General features: G+C 39.5%; 3 protein-coding genes across 4 annotated transcripts in view; 2 read left to right on the top strand and 1 right to left on the bottom strand.

The window, feature by feature from the left end:
* slc12a5a (solute carrier family 12 member 5a) overlaps positions 1–915 on the bottom strand; it is a 138,527-nt gene extending 137,612 nt beyond the window's left edge. The window contains exon 1 of one of the 2 annotated variants that reach the window (XM_070903470.1): positions 753–915. In XM_070903470.1, coding sequence (XP_070759571.1) covers positions 753–915 — 163 coding nt within the window. The remainder of the gene's footprint in view (positions 1–752) is intronic. The other variant, XM_070903471.1, reaches the window with a different exon arrangement.
* Positions 916–7,268: 6,353 nt separating this feature from the next.
* On the top strand, positions 7,269–8,404 carry LOC139283245 (adenosine receptor A1-like). Its single transcript, XM_070903228.1, has 2 exons — positions 7,269–7,597; positions 7,777–8,404. Exons 1-2 carry the CDS (start codon positions 7,269–7,271, stop codon positions 8,402–8,404), a joined length of 957 nt encoding a protein of 318 aa, XP_070759329.1.
* An 8,072-nt stretch (positions 8,405–16,476) lies between these two features.
* On the top strand, positions 16,477–17,148 carry nat8l2 (N-acetyltransferase 8-like 2). Its single transcript, XM_070903536.1, has one exon. It carries the CDS (start codon positions 16,477–16,479, stop codon positions 17,146–17,148), a length of 672 nt encoding a protein of 223 aa, XP_070759637.1.
* The last annotated feature ends 267 nt before the right edge of the window (positions 17,149–17,415 follow it).

Raw genomic sequence — 17,415 nt, 5'->3', positions numbered from 1 at the left:
TGGCAGGGGTTGAACAACAATGGCGCTAGTTCCCAGAAGACAGGGCTGGGACTGCTCAGAGGGGGCACTGGAGGAAATTGCTGTAACTTAACTGTCGAGATGAAGGTTTGACCAATTGTGTTTTTATTCATGACGAGCACAGGAGTGTAATAGGAGTAATAATATCTAAGTCAAGCCAAGATTGAAACAGATTGAGACATTGAGATCTAATACCAGGGAAATCTAGACTGCCTAAATATAAGAAAGTACACCCTATAAATCAGGCCACAAGGTTAGGTCACTCAGATGGAGACATGAAGAGCATATAGGCTGCTGTCTGACAACTGAGGGGTTACAGAGGAAATAAACTGATGCCCTTCATGACTTGTGCAGCAATAATAAACTCATATTTGAATGCATGCAACAGTGGGAGCAACATGTCTGAGGTCACACAAAATTAACAGACCATATAAAAACAAAACATACCCTACCCATTTTGCTTGTCAACATAGACATGAACATGCATGCAACTTCCAATATTTTGCGCAATGCACCTGTAACAATACAAATATTGGAGTAGAAAAAAAGGGACATTTGCGCGCTTTGCAGTGCCTCTGTTATTGTCTCAGTGTGGCCATTAAAAATTCAAGTCACACACATCTGTCCAGAGACAATGTGGTGTCACCGATCAGGAGTCAAGCATCAGCACTGCTAGCATATAGCCTGTAGCTAACAAACGGGGTGAATGAAGCCGGCGTAAAGTGTCTCCCTACCTTTCAGCACGACCACCACCTCGGCACCGGCAGCATCCTCCCCCTCCGCGCCGCCGCTGCTGGTCGGGGGCTCGTCTCCCTCAAACAGCTGGTTCACCTCCCCCTGGATGTCTGAGGGGCGCCGGTCGCCGTCGCTCTTGGAGACGGTGAACCTCTGGCTCATGGTTGTCGCCGGTGAGACAAGCGGCGGGTCTTGTTGCCACGGTGCGGGGTGACGCGGACAGACAAAGGAGGCGAAAAAATGCTCTCTCTTCTCTCGTTTTTGTAGTCCACCTTCACCGTCTATTAAGTTCACCTCCGACCACTCTGTCCTGCGCGAACAGCCGCTCTTTGTCGGGTAATCAGATGTGTAATACCGAGTGGACCATCTCATCAACCGGTGTCTGGCGGCTGCCGCGCGCCCGGGTCCTAGAGCCGATAGTCAGTGTTTGTTGCGCCGTTTTAAGGAAAACGTAAACACTCTTTATTAATCACACGAGACGCCTTATGATGCTTAACACGTGAAAAATGTATGGTTGTAATTAGTTTTATTCACCGTTGTTTTATATTTATAATGAGAGCATTCAAAGCAACGCAGCCATCTACATGTCTGAGTGACCACAGAATAAGATGAAGATCACCTGTCAGTCAGTGCGACTCCCTAAAAACTTGGTATTTTTTATGGCCGTGGTTTTGCAGGACGTAGCAGTGCTCCCTTACCTTCTCACGTTCATGAGTTCAAAAATTATTTTAGTTTTGAACCATTTTGGTTTGATGAAAATTAAAAGTTTGGACTGAGTGGCAAAGTATGGTTCTAGTTTTATTTCTAAAGCCTGGAAAATTAGGAAATCTAGACTGAATGCATACAATATGATTAGTTTATTTGATGCATGTCAAGTATGAAGGCATACAAAATATTAGATTAGATCAGATAAGCCTTTATTGTCTCCCTTAGGAGACATTTGTCTTGGGCTTTCGACGTAGCAGCACACATGTATCAAACTACAGTTAACATGCATCACACACAGATCTATGAACACAAGAACATATATTGCACGATGCCCCTCAACTATTCATGTTTATCTATAATTTGTATATTTGGTCTCACACCTGTGTACATGGAAATTAAGATGGGTCCTGCTTTATTGCTTGAGTGTGAGGCCCTGTCGTGAAGAGGGTCCCTCACTGTGTCAAATTCCAGTTTCAAGACCTTCATTATTTTATTTTTGTGCTTATTTGTTGCATATTACTAAATTCAGTCAATTCCAGTCATAGCTGGCATCAAAGGTGGTGGTGTTCAGCCTTTGACCGAACATGAAGGAGTATCATGCAAAGACATAATCAGACTGGATTGCCGTTTCATTACACTTCATTCATTTATTCTATTTGAACAGATGAACAAATCTGAGATATAGGTGGTGATTTAGAGCTGAGGAACAAGGCTTTGGGGTGGTGAATAAAATATAAAATTATATGATCTGTAGATCTCATCTAACAACCTGAAGCTGCCCCAGTACAACCACTCTAATCTGCTGGCTACTGATCAGCTCCACTGGAACAGAAGTGTTGCTCTTTCACATTCCTCATCCAAATAGGCTTTTTTTCACAGCAGACATTTTGACTTGTCATGGTAGAAAAGGTTCAGGTGTTACTAATAACATTAATGACGGCTCCTTTCTATTCAAGTGTCCCAGTAAGCCGTGACTGTGTGGCAGCGAGTGAGGGTGCTGGTTCATCAAAAGTGGGTGTAATTATACACACATCACATGGGTAAGATGCTATTTAAAAAGCAGCATAGAGGAAAAAAGTTAAAGCACACTGACTGCAAGCCACAAGATACATTCAAATAGACGTAACATTTCAATCCAAGTGGGATCATCGTCAGGTCAAGACATCAGCAAAAGTGGGGCATTTAAGCTTTGCCTTCTTTTGCCATTTGACTGCATGCAACCAATACAACATGTTAATCCTAAAATCTTTGTGTGACATCTTCATTGTGGTTTGTGGTTGGAGTTCAAAAAGGGACCGTTTGGCACATGTTCAGAAAAAGCAGACCAACACATGAATTGGATCTTGATAAACACAAGGGATTATAAATCACAATCAAAATAAGAATGCGCAATATCATCTTTGGTGTTATTGGAAACCGTATTATAAGCACTATCCCACGTTTGCTGAAGGTGACTTCAGCAAAACTCATAGCCCTATTCGAACACAGGGCTATGAGCTGTCCCCAACAGCTGACATAACAAAAGAAGTAAATTTTGTTTTATTTATTTATTTTGACTTTGCAAATGTTTGGCAATGATCTGAAACCTTGTGAATTGTTTTTCCCGCAACATATTTCAGGAAAATGAAACATCAAATGTCAAATAAAGCAGTTTAAAAAAAATACAAATTTAGTTATACATGTGGAAAGAGACTTACATCTGGTGACTTCAGCAAAACTGGGACAGTGTTTTCAGGTAAAGTTTTCCTGCAATATTATAATATTAAATTTAATAATGGATTGATGAACTGGCTCAAATATAGTATAGCAATATATTGTCTTTGCTGTAGATCACTGTGAGCACTGACAGGTTGCCACATGAAATCTTAAAAACCCAAGTAAGGACATTTGTTATGGTAGTACCCTAAAAAGGCCATAAATTAGCCACACCTTGCTGAACCCACTCAAAGGCAACACGGGGGTAATAAAGAAAATTCTCTGTAAGACACTTGAGGGGTTCTGTATAACTGTTTTTCAGTCTTTGATAGATTTGGGGTGATAATCCCAGAGCATCAGTGTTGTTGTCGATTGACGGACAGTTTTCATAGTCTGTGCAGGGAGCAAAAAGGAAAATTAGAAAGGTAACAGTACTGACAATAATAATAATGCTATCACTATCACTACCATGGCATGTATTGCATACTATGGTACAGTATACCATGGTAATACCACAGCACTGCAGAGAATGAAATAATAGGTATCACTATCACGAGACAGCGCCACTACACTCCCTTTGTTTTCATGTATTGACTGCAAAGACATCTTAACTCTACATGAACAATTCTTTTTTTCTCAAATCTCACCGTGATCTGAGTTTAGGACCTGTGGCATGGACCAGCCGAGACACTCTGTCTGTGTCGTGAACTCCTTCAGCTCAGCAGCAGTGACAGTCTGTCTCCTACCTGGTGACGAGGTGACACATTTGAGGTCAATGATATTATACAGTAAATACCAGTTTAACCAACACCACTGCAATCTCACACATTATAGTTTATATATACTACATTACATGTAAATTACAGTAACACCTTTGTATTAGTTAGCAATGTTGGTTGTAATATCTCAACAACTGTTACATGAATTGCAGTGACATTTTGTGTACAGACATTTATGTTCCCCTCAGGATGATTTGCAATAACTTTGGTGATCTCTATCATTACATACATCTGGATTATAGATTATAGTTTTCTGGAGGTAACTCCAAGTGGAAATCATGAATTATGAATGGTCTGAAGCCAGGCAAAGGAGATTAGTCTTTCTGAGTCTTGGTGAGTAGTCTTCCTGCAGTGAGTATTAGTGTCACATTAAGCTATATTTTACTGTATATCACCAATATTATTACATATTTTCTTATATAATCCCTCTGTTCTCCTTACTGAAGAGCATAAGAAATGTCAAGTCTCCATCCGTCTTTACAACGATGCAGTCAGGACATCCACCTTGCAGCAGCACATCTGTAAAAAAAATACAAATATTATTAACATTAATATACAAAATATAACAAGACTCAAAAGAACGAGTGTCCTACAAATTATTATAATTTCAAGGCCTACAAGAGAGCTTAAATGTATCATAGTTTCAGCACTATCACTAATTGTTTACAATCTCACAGAATGAGAGAGAACAAGCAAGTGAATGAGCTAGAGAGTCAGTAGTCTGCATTGTAAACGTCTAATAGCGATTAAAAGAAGATGAGACAAAGAGACACATAATTAAACACCAGTACACACAGTATATTAAACAAAACTCTTACTGTTGCTGTCGACATAGACCATGGTGTTGTTGTCATAGAAAAATGATTCTGATTCAGTGGTGCAATGTTCATGTCTGCCAAGGATTTAAAAAAAGATTTAACATCTGAAAGAACGACTGAACCGGACATGGTGATTTACCCATCACAAGTAAAAAGATTGCTTACATTTTAACCTTAAAGTTGGCATTGTAGACATTTGGTAAGCCCTTAGCGGTAACGTCCAATTCAATACTTGGCCAAAAAACAGAATTCAGTAATGTTGTCACCAAACAGTCGTCCGAAGACACGGCTATGACGTACCAAGTCCCCGACAGCTGACATAACAAAATAAGTGAATTTTGTTTTATTTATTTATTTTGACTTTGCAAATGTTTGGCAATGATCTGAAGCCTTGTGAATTGTTTTTCCATCAACATATTTCAGGAAAACGAAACGACAAACAATAAAATAAAGCAGGTTAAAAAAATACAAAGTTAGTTATACATGTGGAAAGAGACTTACATCTGGACCTTTGTCCAATGACTTCAGCAGCTTCTGACAGGCCAGCGACGCAGGCTGGCACACTGAGGTGAGACTCAGCACAACAACAGCAACACACAAAGTCTTCATCATGGCTCTGATGCCTCTCTGTCTCTCTCAGGTCTGTTTTATATCGATATCACTGACCAATCATTTTTGTGCCACATCTACCCACCCCTGTCTGAGTTGGTACAACACCAACCAAACTGAACCTTAACCCTGAGTGTGAGCACTTATGTTTATCTATCAAACAAACTGTCATGCAGCCACTGCTGGTCCCAAACTGGAGAAAGGGTGCTGGGTTTTTATGACGTATACACCAACACTTTCAGGGTCCAAATTTGGCCAAGCACAACTAATAGTGTGTTCCAAATCCATACTACACTCTGAGTCTAAGGAGGTTTTGAGTATGCAGTGTATTCGCACTGAAAAGGTGACTAAATTAAGTATACTCAAACCACACAGTATGCATACTAAATACCGTTCATTTTTGAGTTTGCTGTGGCTGCACACTATTCTCCCACAATGCAATGCACTAAGGAAATGGAGGATAGCTGGATAAAATGAAACAAATTGTGGATGGTGGTGAGACAGCTGCACCAAGATGTAAGTAAACAAAGAAATAAGTATTACATTTTTGGAAGAATATTTTGATTTCTATATGGGAAGTTTAATTGGCTATGACATTGCAAAGTAGCAGTTTTATTGACATGTGAAGTTGCACATATTGTATAATTTCTTGTTAATATAAAATGTATGTAGATTTTTGTGTATACTAACTGCTAGGACAGTTTATTAGTATGTAGTACAGATTTTTGACCTGATGATGGTGCTAGATGAAAAGTTAAGGTTGTTACCATTCATCTTGATAGGGGCATGAATGTCAGTACCAAATTTCTTAGCAATCCATTGTCGAGACATTTCTCTCAGAATTACAAACCTCATGGTGGTGCTAGAGGAAAAGTCGGAGGATCAAAAAGAGCATTAGAATTAGGTTAAATCGTCTGGGAACAATTAATGTTTGTAGACAATTCAGTGCAAATCCATCTCGTAGATGTTGAGATATTTTAGTGTAGACCTGCTGGTGGCGCTAGAGAAAAAGTCAAGGGATCACCAAGGCAAGGCAGGACAACGCAATTTTATTTATATTGCACATTTCATTGCAGGTAAACTCAAAGTGGTTTATAATGCACACAGCACCTAAGTCAGTAGCAGCCAGGAATGTCTGTATAGGTGGGTCTTTCATATGTTTTGATCTATGAGGTTGAACAAAACCTGCTCCTTTCAGCTTTGGCCTGCCTGCCGCATTTGTTACTATGGCAACTGAGCTCAATGTAAAGCTGACCTATCTTTCAGAGACTGAATAGCCAGGGTTAACTCCAAAGCCAGCTGGTTAACTTTTCACCACCACACTGACAAAACTGCCTCACTTTTATTGAGTAAGTGAAAGCTAAAGCAATAATGATCCTGAATGGGATTAGAACCTTTTCCTGAACAGCTGGACTACAGAATGACTGAACCTCACATTGTCCAACATGACACTGTAGCAAAGCTGGACAGATGTTGCCCCTCCATGGAGCTGCATTTTGTTTTCCCTTTGCCTGTTTTTAAGCGATACAGCAGGTGATATTAAACTTTTGTGAATTTATGTATGATGACTTACCAGTCTGGTGTGTAGAAAAGCACAACACAACATCAGCTGCACCCGTCCAGCCACTTTCAGCGCCAGTGGGTCTGTTTGGAGATGTATAGCAAGCTAAGGATGTGGCTTTGTGGCTTCCTCTGTTTTGGCCAGATAGCTTGTTGTTTAGCGACTAATATAAACCACTGCAACTAGCTATGGTTAGATTTTTTGTCAGCCTATGTTTCGTATTCATATAGATGTATATGGATTTCCTCAGAGGTTTCACAAGAGCTCAGCACGTTCAGGCTCAGACTCAGACATTCAGAGACGCTACGCCATTACCTCTCTAACATTAGCTGGATAAGAAGCACAATGGATGTCGGAGAATTGATCTACACGTTGTTGGAGGTGCTCATTGCTGTTAGCTGCTGTCTTGGTAATATGTTGGTTATTTTGGCAGTGTGGACCAGTAAAAGCATTCACCAACCTACCTTCTGCCTTATGGTCTGTCTGGCTGTGGCTGACTTTATGGTTGGCTGCGTGGCCATACCACTGGCTGTGGTGGTGGACGGACGAGTGCAGACTTCATTCCACGGCTGTCTCTTCATCAGCTGTGTGGTCGTCCTGTTGACACTAGTTTCAGTTTTGTCTCTCACGGCTATTGCAGTGGACCGATTCCTCCGGGTGTATATCCCTATTAGGTAAGATTTTTTTTCTGGATGGTTTATTGTGCAGATAAAAGTAAAACAGCGCTGCTAATCACAGCTTTGAATCATAAGCTTTACATTTTCACCCATTTGATCTCACCCTAAACTCTTTACCCTTATGCATGTCTTGCAACATAATTGATTATATCAATAATTACTGCCTTTCTCTATAGGTACAAAAGCACTGTAACACAGAGGCATTCTTGGCTTGTGGTAGCAGCATGTTGGCTTGTTGCAATACCACTGAGTTTTGCTCCCATGCTTGGATGGTACAATCACAAAACCTTGTCTAACTCAGTCAACTCTACTATAGTCTGCCAGTTTGTATCAGTGATCCCCATGTCATACCTGGTTTATTTCAACTTTTTTCTCTGCACCCTCACACCTCTGTTGGTGATGACTGTATTGTACGTGTATGTCTTCTGTACCATTCGAGGAAACCTTCGAGAGAAACCAGGCAACGGTGTCCAAAAACTGTCTCAGAACTACCTGAGGAAAGAGAAACAGCTGGCAGCATCTCTGTCCCTGGTCTTGGCTCTGTTTGCCCTGTCCTGGCTCCCGCTCCACATAATGAACTGCATTGTGTACTTTGGTGGGCCGAAGGATGTACCAGGAACAGCTTTCTATTTTGGCATCCTGCTTTCTCATGCTAACTCAGCTGTGAACCCAGTTGTGTATGCGTTCAAAATACAAAAGATCAAGACAGCATACCTGAAGATCTGGAGACAATACATCACATGTGGAGAAGAAAATCAAGGATCTCAGACAAGCCAGACTACGGACAACAATCTCAACAATTGATACAACATTTTCTTGGACACGGTATGTATTTTATTTAGCTGTCTAATGTTTTTATTTTAAAAATTCAGTTGAAGGACCTTTTTTACATGTAGTTTATGTGTATGTTATCAGATACACTGTATTTTTATAGGTTTGTGGTTAGCTGTGTCATGATCAAACCAGTCGTTTTTCACTTTTAAAATCTGTGTACAGCTCTATTTAGTTTTGCATTATGTTCTGTACATATGTTTTTGTGAGTATTTACTTCCTGTCTGCCATAAACATTTATGTGTACTCACTGTAAACTGTGCTATCTCTGTATTGGACGAACAAGATGATCAACATTCTCATCTGTCTCAGAGTTAAGCGGCAAACAAGTGTACTTCCCAAAATGTGTTCTATTAAAGACGTAGTTTCAAGCCTACCAGGAAGTGAGAATTTCTTTTACATATAGCTGACAGACAAAATACTTTGTAATTTGAACTGCTGCTCCTACATTTGTGCAGGTGTAGTTGTAGCCAGAAATGATAAAAAAACCAATATTACTTACAACTGAGTTGTTATCATTTTCTAACACCTGATAATAGGAATATAACAATAGTATAAAGGTATTATGATAAATAGTCTTGTAGTATGTACTTCTATTCAGAACACAAAAAAATTAAGTATGTTTACTGTTTGTAATAATCTGCCAAAATATGTCTTTGTGCACAGATAATTTATTTACACGTCATCATTTGAATGGATAAAAATAGCTTTAAGTTACTATGAGTAGAGTGTTCATGTGATTATAGCATCTTTATTTATTCATCCTCATTCAAATTCATTTTGTTCATGTATCATTTCTTTCCATGTCACAGAGTCCATCTCACTCTACCGATTAAAGCCGTTCACAGTGAACTCGGTCCAGAGTCGCTGGTACATTGTTTCTGGAAAGACAAGTTGCTCATGAATTTTTAAAAACCAATTTCCTTTCATGTGTTGGGATGGCAGCAGAAATCTCAGAGACGGATATCTCAGGCCAAATGAAACTCTCTGCATGGCTAGAATGTATGAACATATGAATAGTGTTGATGGTAGTAATACATGAATACATGATTTCAGGTATGCATCATAAAAATACGACCATCAACAGTTTTATTTCACAGAACAGAATTTATTTTTATTATTAAATGAGCATCTGAGATCAGTACAAACGTTTGCACGCTTGTGGTTTTCATCAGTGTTCTGGTGGACGAGTTATATTTGGCCTCTAAGTAACCTCCCCCAAACTCCTGCACAGCTGCTATTTATGACCTGATTAACTGCAAATGTCAGTACAGCGGACAGTCAACATCACACTAAATCTGTATTTCAATTTGTGTTACATCCATATATCAGTATTTACACATTGATCACATTAATCTCACCGGCAAAGAGACATGCAATTAAACACAGATGCACGTTGTGTATTAAACACAAACTCTGACTGTTGCTGTCAACATCAAACATTGTGGATCAGAGTCTTTGAGGCCACATCCATACCTGCCAAGGAGAAAACTGTGCAGCACCTGGTGATGTAACATACTCTGACTGTGTGATGCAGCTTACTTTTAAGGATTCATGCCAACAAATGTCAACAAATTTGCCATTTGAGGACATGGCTATGACTTACCAGTTCCCAGACAACCGAAATAATGAAAATAAGGGCATTTGTTGTTGTTGGCATTCATACAACAGTAGTTTAGATACCACCCGCTATAGTTTTTTAAGTTCATACTATAAAATTACACATAATGTCACCTTATGCCAGTGGATGTTGAGTGATGAGTTATTTTTAGCCATGCTAGCGGCATGGTTCTAGGGATGGTAATGAATGATGTCTGTGGGTCAGGCCAACTTTGGTCCAAACTGAAATATCTCTACAACTACTGGGTGGATTGCTATGAAATGACTTTGGTGATCACTTGACATTTTCTTTAGTGCCACCAGCACTTCAAAGTTCTCACATATCCTGTGAAATATCTCACCATCCATGCATTGGCACAAAATCTGGCTCACACATTCATTTTTCTATCAGGATGACTTGTAATCACTTTTCACCATCATGAAGTCAAAACTTCAATTTGTCCAATACTTTGGTTTATGACCAAATATACTTTGTGTTTTGTGCTAACGTTGGCATTTAATGGCTCAAAGCACTGCTATGTCTAAGTGCAGCAGCCGCTAGCATGGCTATAGACTCTTAGTCCTGTTTGAAGATAAATTGTGATGAAACATTCAGACACACTTGTAGACACACACACAAACACACGCATAGAACAAGCAAGTGATGGCCATTTACTTCTCAAAATAGAGAGCAGGGAGGTAGGAGAGAAAAAACTGTACGATACAACTGACGATATTTTCACGCACGCTTTCCACCCTTTCAAGCATCATGGAAAATATTGCCATTCTATCAGCATCAGAGATGTTGTCTTCAGTCTGCTTGCAGTCTACATAGTCTGTACAGAGAACAGAAAGGCAAATCAAAGGCAAATCAAAATTACACTGACCACAAAAATAACAACAGCTTGTGCTGCATTCTCTTATGCACATGGCAATTTATAAAAAGCCGTAAGAAAATGTATAATGCCACTTTCTATGTTAAATTATTATGGTATACCATAGTATTACCATGGAGCTGCAGAGAGGAAAATGGTACAATAGCAGCACAAACAACTGCTTCTTTTAATATCTCTGCATTAAGGATGGTCAAATATCTTAACGTATATAAACAATTTAAGGATGGGCAACATACCATTGTTTTCTTTAATACTGACTACATGCATATTCTAATTTACCGAGTGGTTTGATACTGTAGGTGTAAAAGTCTCACCGTGATCTGAGTTTAGGACCTGTGGTTTGGACCAGCCGAGACACTCTGTCTGTGTCTCAAACTCCTTCAGCTCAGCAGCAGTGACAGTCTGTCTCCTACCTGGTGAAGAGGTGACACATTTGAGGTCAAAGCCTTGTGATGATATTATGCAGTATTTACCGGTTTAACCCACACCACTCCAATCTCACACACTATAGTTTATATGTTTGGAAAGCTAAATACTGTTAATATCCATATCTATATGTATTTAGTGCATCTTGTAAACTTATCATTTAAAATGCATAAAAAATACCTTAATCATTAATATTAGTCAATATGATTGATTGATATGGTTTTCACTTAATTAGGTAGTTAACTGTACAGATGTCTGGATTATAGATTATAGTTTTATAGTGCCTTCCAGGTGGAAATCATGAATTATGAATGGCCTGAAGCCAGGCAAAGGAGATTAGTCTCTCTGAGTCTTGGTGAGTAGTCTTCCTCCAGTGAGTATTAGTGTCACATTAAGCTATATTTTACTGTATATCACCAATATTATTACATATTTTCTCATATAATCCCTCTGTTCTCCTTACTGAAGAGCATAAGAAATTTAATGTCTTCATCCCCCTTTACAATGATGCAGTCAGGACATCCACTTTGCAGTAGCACATCTGGTTCACCACTTTGGACATCTGTTGAAATCATTAGAAGAGTGTGGATGGTAATAATACATTAAATGGTTTACAATAAAACTATAACATCATAATCACATAAACACTACATCTGTATCAAAATGTTAAAAACACAAATGTCAATACTAACAATAAAAAATTACTTAAAGATACAACAAGATTGAAAAAAAACACAAAATATCACAAAAAAATAAAGTGCAACAGCTCTATTTTAGAAACAAATTATTTCAAAGCCCACTACAGGACTCCAATCAATCATAAGGTCACCTCTGTGAATCATTTGTAATTCGTTTTGTAATTTTTTCTTGTTATCTTCTTTAAAAGTTGTAAGCGCAGCAAGTCAAAGTCTTTTTTTGTGGATGGTAATAACACAGAATTAGAGAGAACGAGCAAAGTACTCTTTTATAAAGTAAATGAGCTAGAAAGTCAGTAGTCTGCAGTGTAAACGTTTAATCGCAATCAGAAGGATTAAACACCAGGGCACACAGTATATTAAACAAAACTTACAGTCGCTGTCGACGTCAAACACTGCGTTGTTGTTCTGGAAAAATGGTTGTGATTCATTGAGGCAATATCCATACCTGCAAAAGATTTATGGTGATGTGTGATGCATCTTACTTTCAAAAAGTCAACTAATTAACCACCAAGTAAAAAGATTGCTTACATTTTAATCTTAATGTTGGCATTGTAGACGCTCGGTAAGCCCGTAGAGGCAATGTCCACTACAACACTTGGCCAAAGAACAGCACTCAGTAATGTTGTCACCAAACAGACGTCTGAGGACACGGCTATGTAGTGCCATCTCCCAGACAACTGAAATAAAAGAAGGAATTATTGTTGAATTATATTTTTTTTAAAATATGCAACTTTTGTGAATGTTTTCTTTCCCACAACACATCAGGAAAGAGAAATATAGCACAAATGGGTTCAATAGGTTCAGTTGAGTTTTGTTTAATAAAGACGTTTATATGGAAAGAGACTTACATCTGGACCTTTGTCCAATGGCTTCAGCAGCTTCTGACAGGCCAGCGACGCAGGCTGGCACACTGAGGTGAGACTCAGGCCAACAACAACAACAACACACAAAGTCTTCATCATGGCTCTGATGCCTGTCTCTCTCACGTCTGTTTTATATATCGATATCACTGACCAATCATTTTTGTGCCACATCTACCCACCCCTGTCTGAGTGGGCGCAATGCAGATCACGGTAAACCAAATTTTAACCCAGAATGTTACTCCAGTAAGCCTTGATGTTTGCCTGTCAAACACACTGCTGTGCAAACAGTTCCCAAACTGCAGTAAAGTGACATCCAGAATTCAATGAAGGTTTCATGTTGAACAACTATCTATTAACTGTATCTATGTCAAGAAATCCCTCATGAAAAAATGAGCTTACAGCTCACATGCACAAATTATAAATCTGTCAGACGTCTGTCTATCACTAGACAGGTTTCCACAGTTCCTCCATCCTTTCCTAATTCACCAAAAAATTGGCAAAGATTGAATGCAAATTAATGTGTGTTTCCATTCACTACCGTTATGTGGCTATATAATATAAGAGATAAAGAGTTGGTAGCGCTAATTCTCCAGTCAGGTGCGATTAAACCAGTGCGGAAGAGGGCCCAACAAGATGGTGTAATTAAAAGAGCACCAGTCAAACCTCAAATGTTTGAGAACAATGTGGAAAACATGATGGAAATGTGACATTTGTGTGTTTCATGTATTAATTTGAGGAACGTTACAGTCTCGTCATCACAATGTAAAGTCTATGGGCGGAGTGGGAAGTCATGGCGGGAGAAACATTACTTTGCATATAGAGTGTTCCAGGGAGGACGCATTAAGTTTTATGATATTTACACGTTTTGTTCAGCAAGATGATCTTCACAAATGAACACCACTTTTGATGATTTTTGAAGGGTAAATGGAATCGCCAGAAGTAAAAAGCTAAGGTTAGGCTATAAAGGAACTACACCACAGTCGCATTACTTTAACGTCACCACCACAAAGCTGAACTTTTCAGAGAATATAAATAGATAGAGTATTAACACAACAAGGCAGTAAAGGCGGAATCCTGAGTAGATGACTTTCCATAGTAGTATTATTCCTTCTTGAAACTGATTGCAAGCAATGGAAGAAAGAAATGCTGTTTTGAATTACCATTCAATAAGGGCGCTTAGCACCCAAAGACAAAGGGGCCCCCCATGCCCCCCATCTGTTGACGCCACTGTGCAAAGTTATTATATATTAATTGTTACATTTTGCATTAAAACCTGTTTGTTTTGACCATGAGGGTGTTGACTGCCTCTGTGAATAAATTAGTAACTGAAATCTATCCCAAGTTAACACATTCTGACGACTCATTAGAGGATGAATAATTACACCAAACTGCAGCCGGTATCACAGACCACGGAGGTTAGGATTTCTGGAGAAAAGGTATGTGGAAACATTTGTGGTTACACATGACAATGACTCCGTACAGATGAATATGTGGGGATTTAGAGGTTATAGTGGTTTGCACCGCGTCCCCACAAGTAACGTTGCTGCACAGGCTCTGCAGTCAGTGGCGTTGTGTTCTGCCTCATCTATTTTTTCGCTGCACTTCGACCCGACATAAAGATAAACCAGTGTCTTTAAAGACGCCGTGACTAACTTAGTTAACTTTTAAACACGTTCACGGAGTTGTTCTTAGTTCTATTGAGCCGCTGGTTGGACTGTGCTGTTGCTCGACGAGGACCCGTTTTACAAGTTGCCTGAGTAAGTTTACGTAAGAGAGCGTCAGTTTTCATTAAAATGTGTTTATTTAAATTAGTTTAGCAGTTAGAAAGATCTTTCTGGCGCACATAAGCTAACTAGGTTAGTCAGTTAATATTTCGGCCTGTAACTTTACTAAAGTTAAGTTAGCTAACTAGCTTAAAGTCACTTGTAACGTTAGCTCAACGGTTAGAACTTAAACTAACGGTTCTACTGGGTTCTGTTAACGTTAGCTAGTATCTGGTTATCGTGTGGTGCCTTGACTGCTGCCATAATATCAGCTGCAGTTCAGGCCAGCACAGGAGACTGTTTATATATCTCTCGTAATAATAACACTGGCAGTGGGTCAATTACATGTTGCTGAAAACTGCAGGTAACTTCGGATAAGTGAGCAAGAAGTGGTGGAGGAAGTATTAATATATTTTACTTCAGTCACTATCACTACCACAGAATATACCAATATCAATCTGAATCTGTAAAAAGTAACTAGTAACTAAAGTTATCAAATACATGTAGAGGAGTACAAAGTTGCATAAAATGGAAATGCTCAAGTGAAGTACAAGGACTTAAAAAGTGAGTGCCACATTGCTGTCATAGAGTTAATATTTGAAAGATGATAATGTTATATCAAATATTTGAAATAAAAAAATCAATGACTGCTGAACTTTGAACAATCTCCCAGAAACTGCCTGGAAGCAAAACAGTTGTAACAAGTAGTTAGATTATAATGATTATTTTGTTTAACCGTTAATCTAGTGTTTGGATTGATTTGGATTCATTGTTATTTTAATGGTTAAATAAATGGTTAATTGTTTAGTTTCAAAAAAATGATAGAAAATAGTGAAAAATCCACATTCCAATTTTCAAGAGCCTAAGGTGAAGATGAGCATATAGGTTGTTCTGTCACAAAGATATTCAATTGAAAATGATATAACAAAGAAAAAAGCAGCAAATCCTCACATTTGATAGACTGGAACTAGTGAATGTTTGATTTCTGCTTGACTTTAAATAGGAATAAATTATCAAAATTGTTGCAGATTATTTTCTGTCAAACAACTGATTCATTTACGAAGCGTTCCAACTCTTCTCCAACACTGCTGGATCAATATCAGTCCACCAATAAAAAAAGCCTTTTCTTAAACATTTATTACATTAATACACTTACTGTATTAATGTAATAATACACCTGTTTCCATATGCAGATCTTACTCATTAAATTAAACATCCACGGGTTCTAGCTTCTCAAGTGTGAGGATTTGTTGCTGTTCTTTTTCATATTTGATAGTAAACTGAATATCTTGGGCTTTTGGACTGATTGTCAAATATAACAAGGACTTTGAAAATGCCACCTCAAGCTCTGGGAAATTATAATGGCTGTTTTCCACCACTCAAACGCAGACAGAGGAGGCAGCAGGATGCCTCCAGTGATTTAATGATGAAATAGTTTACAGGCAGGTACACAGGTAACTGGCAGGCAGGCAGGTAGGTACAAGTCCAGGTAAACGTTCAGATAACAGATGCTTGGACATAAAAGCACACAGCAGCTAGGACAAACTAACAAGGAGTGAGTGGAAAAGGGCTGGTTAAGTACTGCTTGGATAAGGGAAAGTGGAAACAGGTGAGGTGAGTTGAGCGGGGCAGTCAGGTGATGGGAAAAGGAGAGAAAGTCTGAGGGCACCTGGTGGATGGAAGGAAAATGGCAATGAAGGGGCCCGGAGAATCAGGAATGTAGCTTCAGAGGAGGGACCAAGAGACAGACTGTGACACATGTGAATCCTTTATTTTATTTTCCTCTAGTTCCTTCTGGTCATGCAGCTGGTGATCCGCCGGTACCGTCCCTCAGACAAGGACACGGTGCTCACCCTGTTCAGTGATGGCATCCAGGAGCACATCCGGCCATGTTTTCACAACGCCATGACCAGGCCTCTCTACCTTGCCATCACCCTGGCTCTGTGTGCTGCTGGCTACCTCCTCTGCTCTGTGTTTGGGGCCGTGGTGTTACCAGGAGTCTGGGTGGGCCTTGTCTACTACTGCTGTCATGAGCTATATTCCTCCTACGTCACGGAGAAACTTCAGACAGACATGCAGGACATCCCTGGGAACTATCTGAGCAGACCAGATGACTGTTTCTGGGTCGCTGAGGCTGAGGTTGATGGGAGGGCCGAGATCATGGGTATGGTGGCTGTAGTGGCCAAACAAAATGGGAAAGAAAAACACGGGGAACTGTTCAGAATGATCATTTCATCATCCTGCAGACGGATGGGCCTGGGCTTCAGGATGACTCAGACTGTGGTTGACTTCTGTAAGGAACAAGGCTTCTCCAAGGTGGTGCTGGAGACCAGCTCTATTCAGATCGCTGCTGTGGCACTGTACAAGAAACTGGGGTTCAGCCACATCCTCTCACACACCAAGACACAGGCTCCCTCTTGGGTCGTAACACTGGCCCAGGTCACGGTTTTAAGAATGGAAAAACACCTGTAGTCTTGAAATAAGGCTGATCAGCTACTGTGATGTTGCTGTTCTTTATCAGTGGTTTAAGTTTTTGCATTGGTAATAGTTGACTGGAACTAGTATTTGTAAGCTGTGTCTCACAAACACACTCACTATTTCAGCTATGAACAAAAGTCTGGAAGAGCAAAGAGCAAAAAGCATTCAGTGGTGGAGGAAGTATTCAGGTCCTTTACTTAAAGTACTAATACCACTAAGCAAAATGTCGTCACAGTTACCCAGAGCTCAAAGTGACACCTT

The sequence above is a fragment of the Enoplosus armatus genome, chromosome 3, assembly GCF_043641665.1.
Source record: "Enoplosus armatus isolate fEnoArm2 chromosome 3, fEnoArm2.hap1, whole genome shotgun sequence".
NCBI classification, from domain to species: domain Eukaryota; kingdom Metazoa; phylum Chordata; class Actinopteri; order Centrarchiformes; family Enoplosidae; genus Enoplosus; species Enoplosus armatus.
This window is presented reverse-complemented; position numbering and strand designations above follow the sequence as displayed.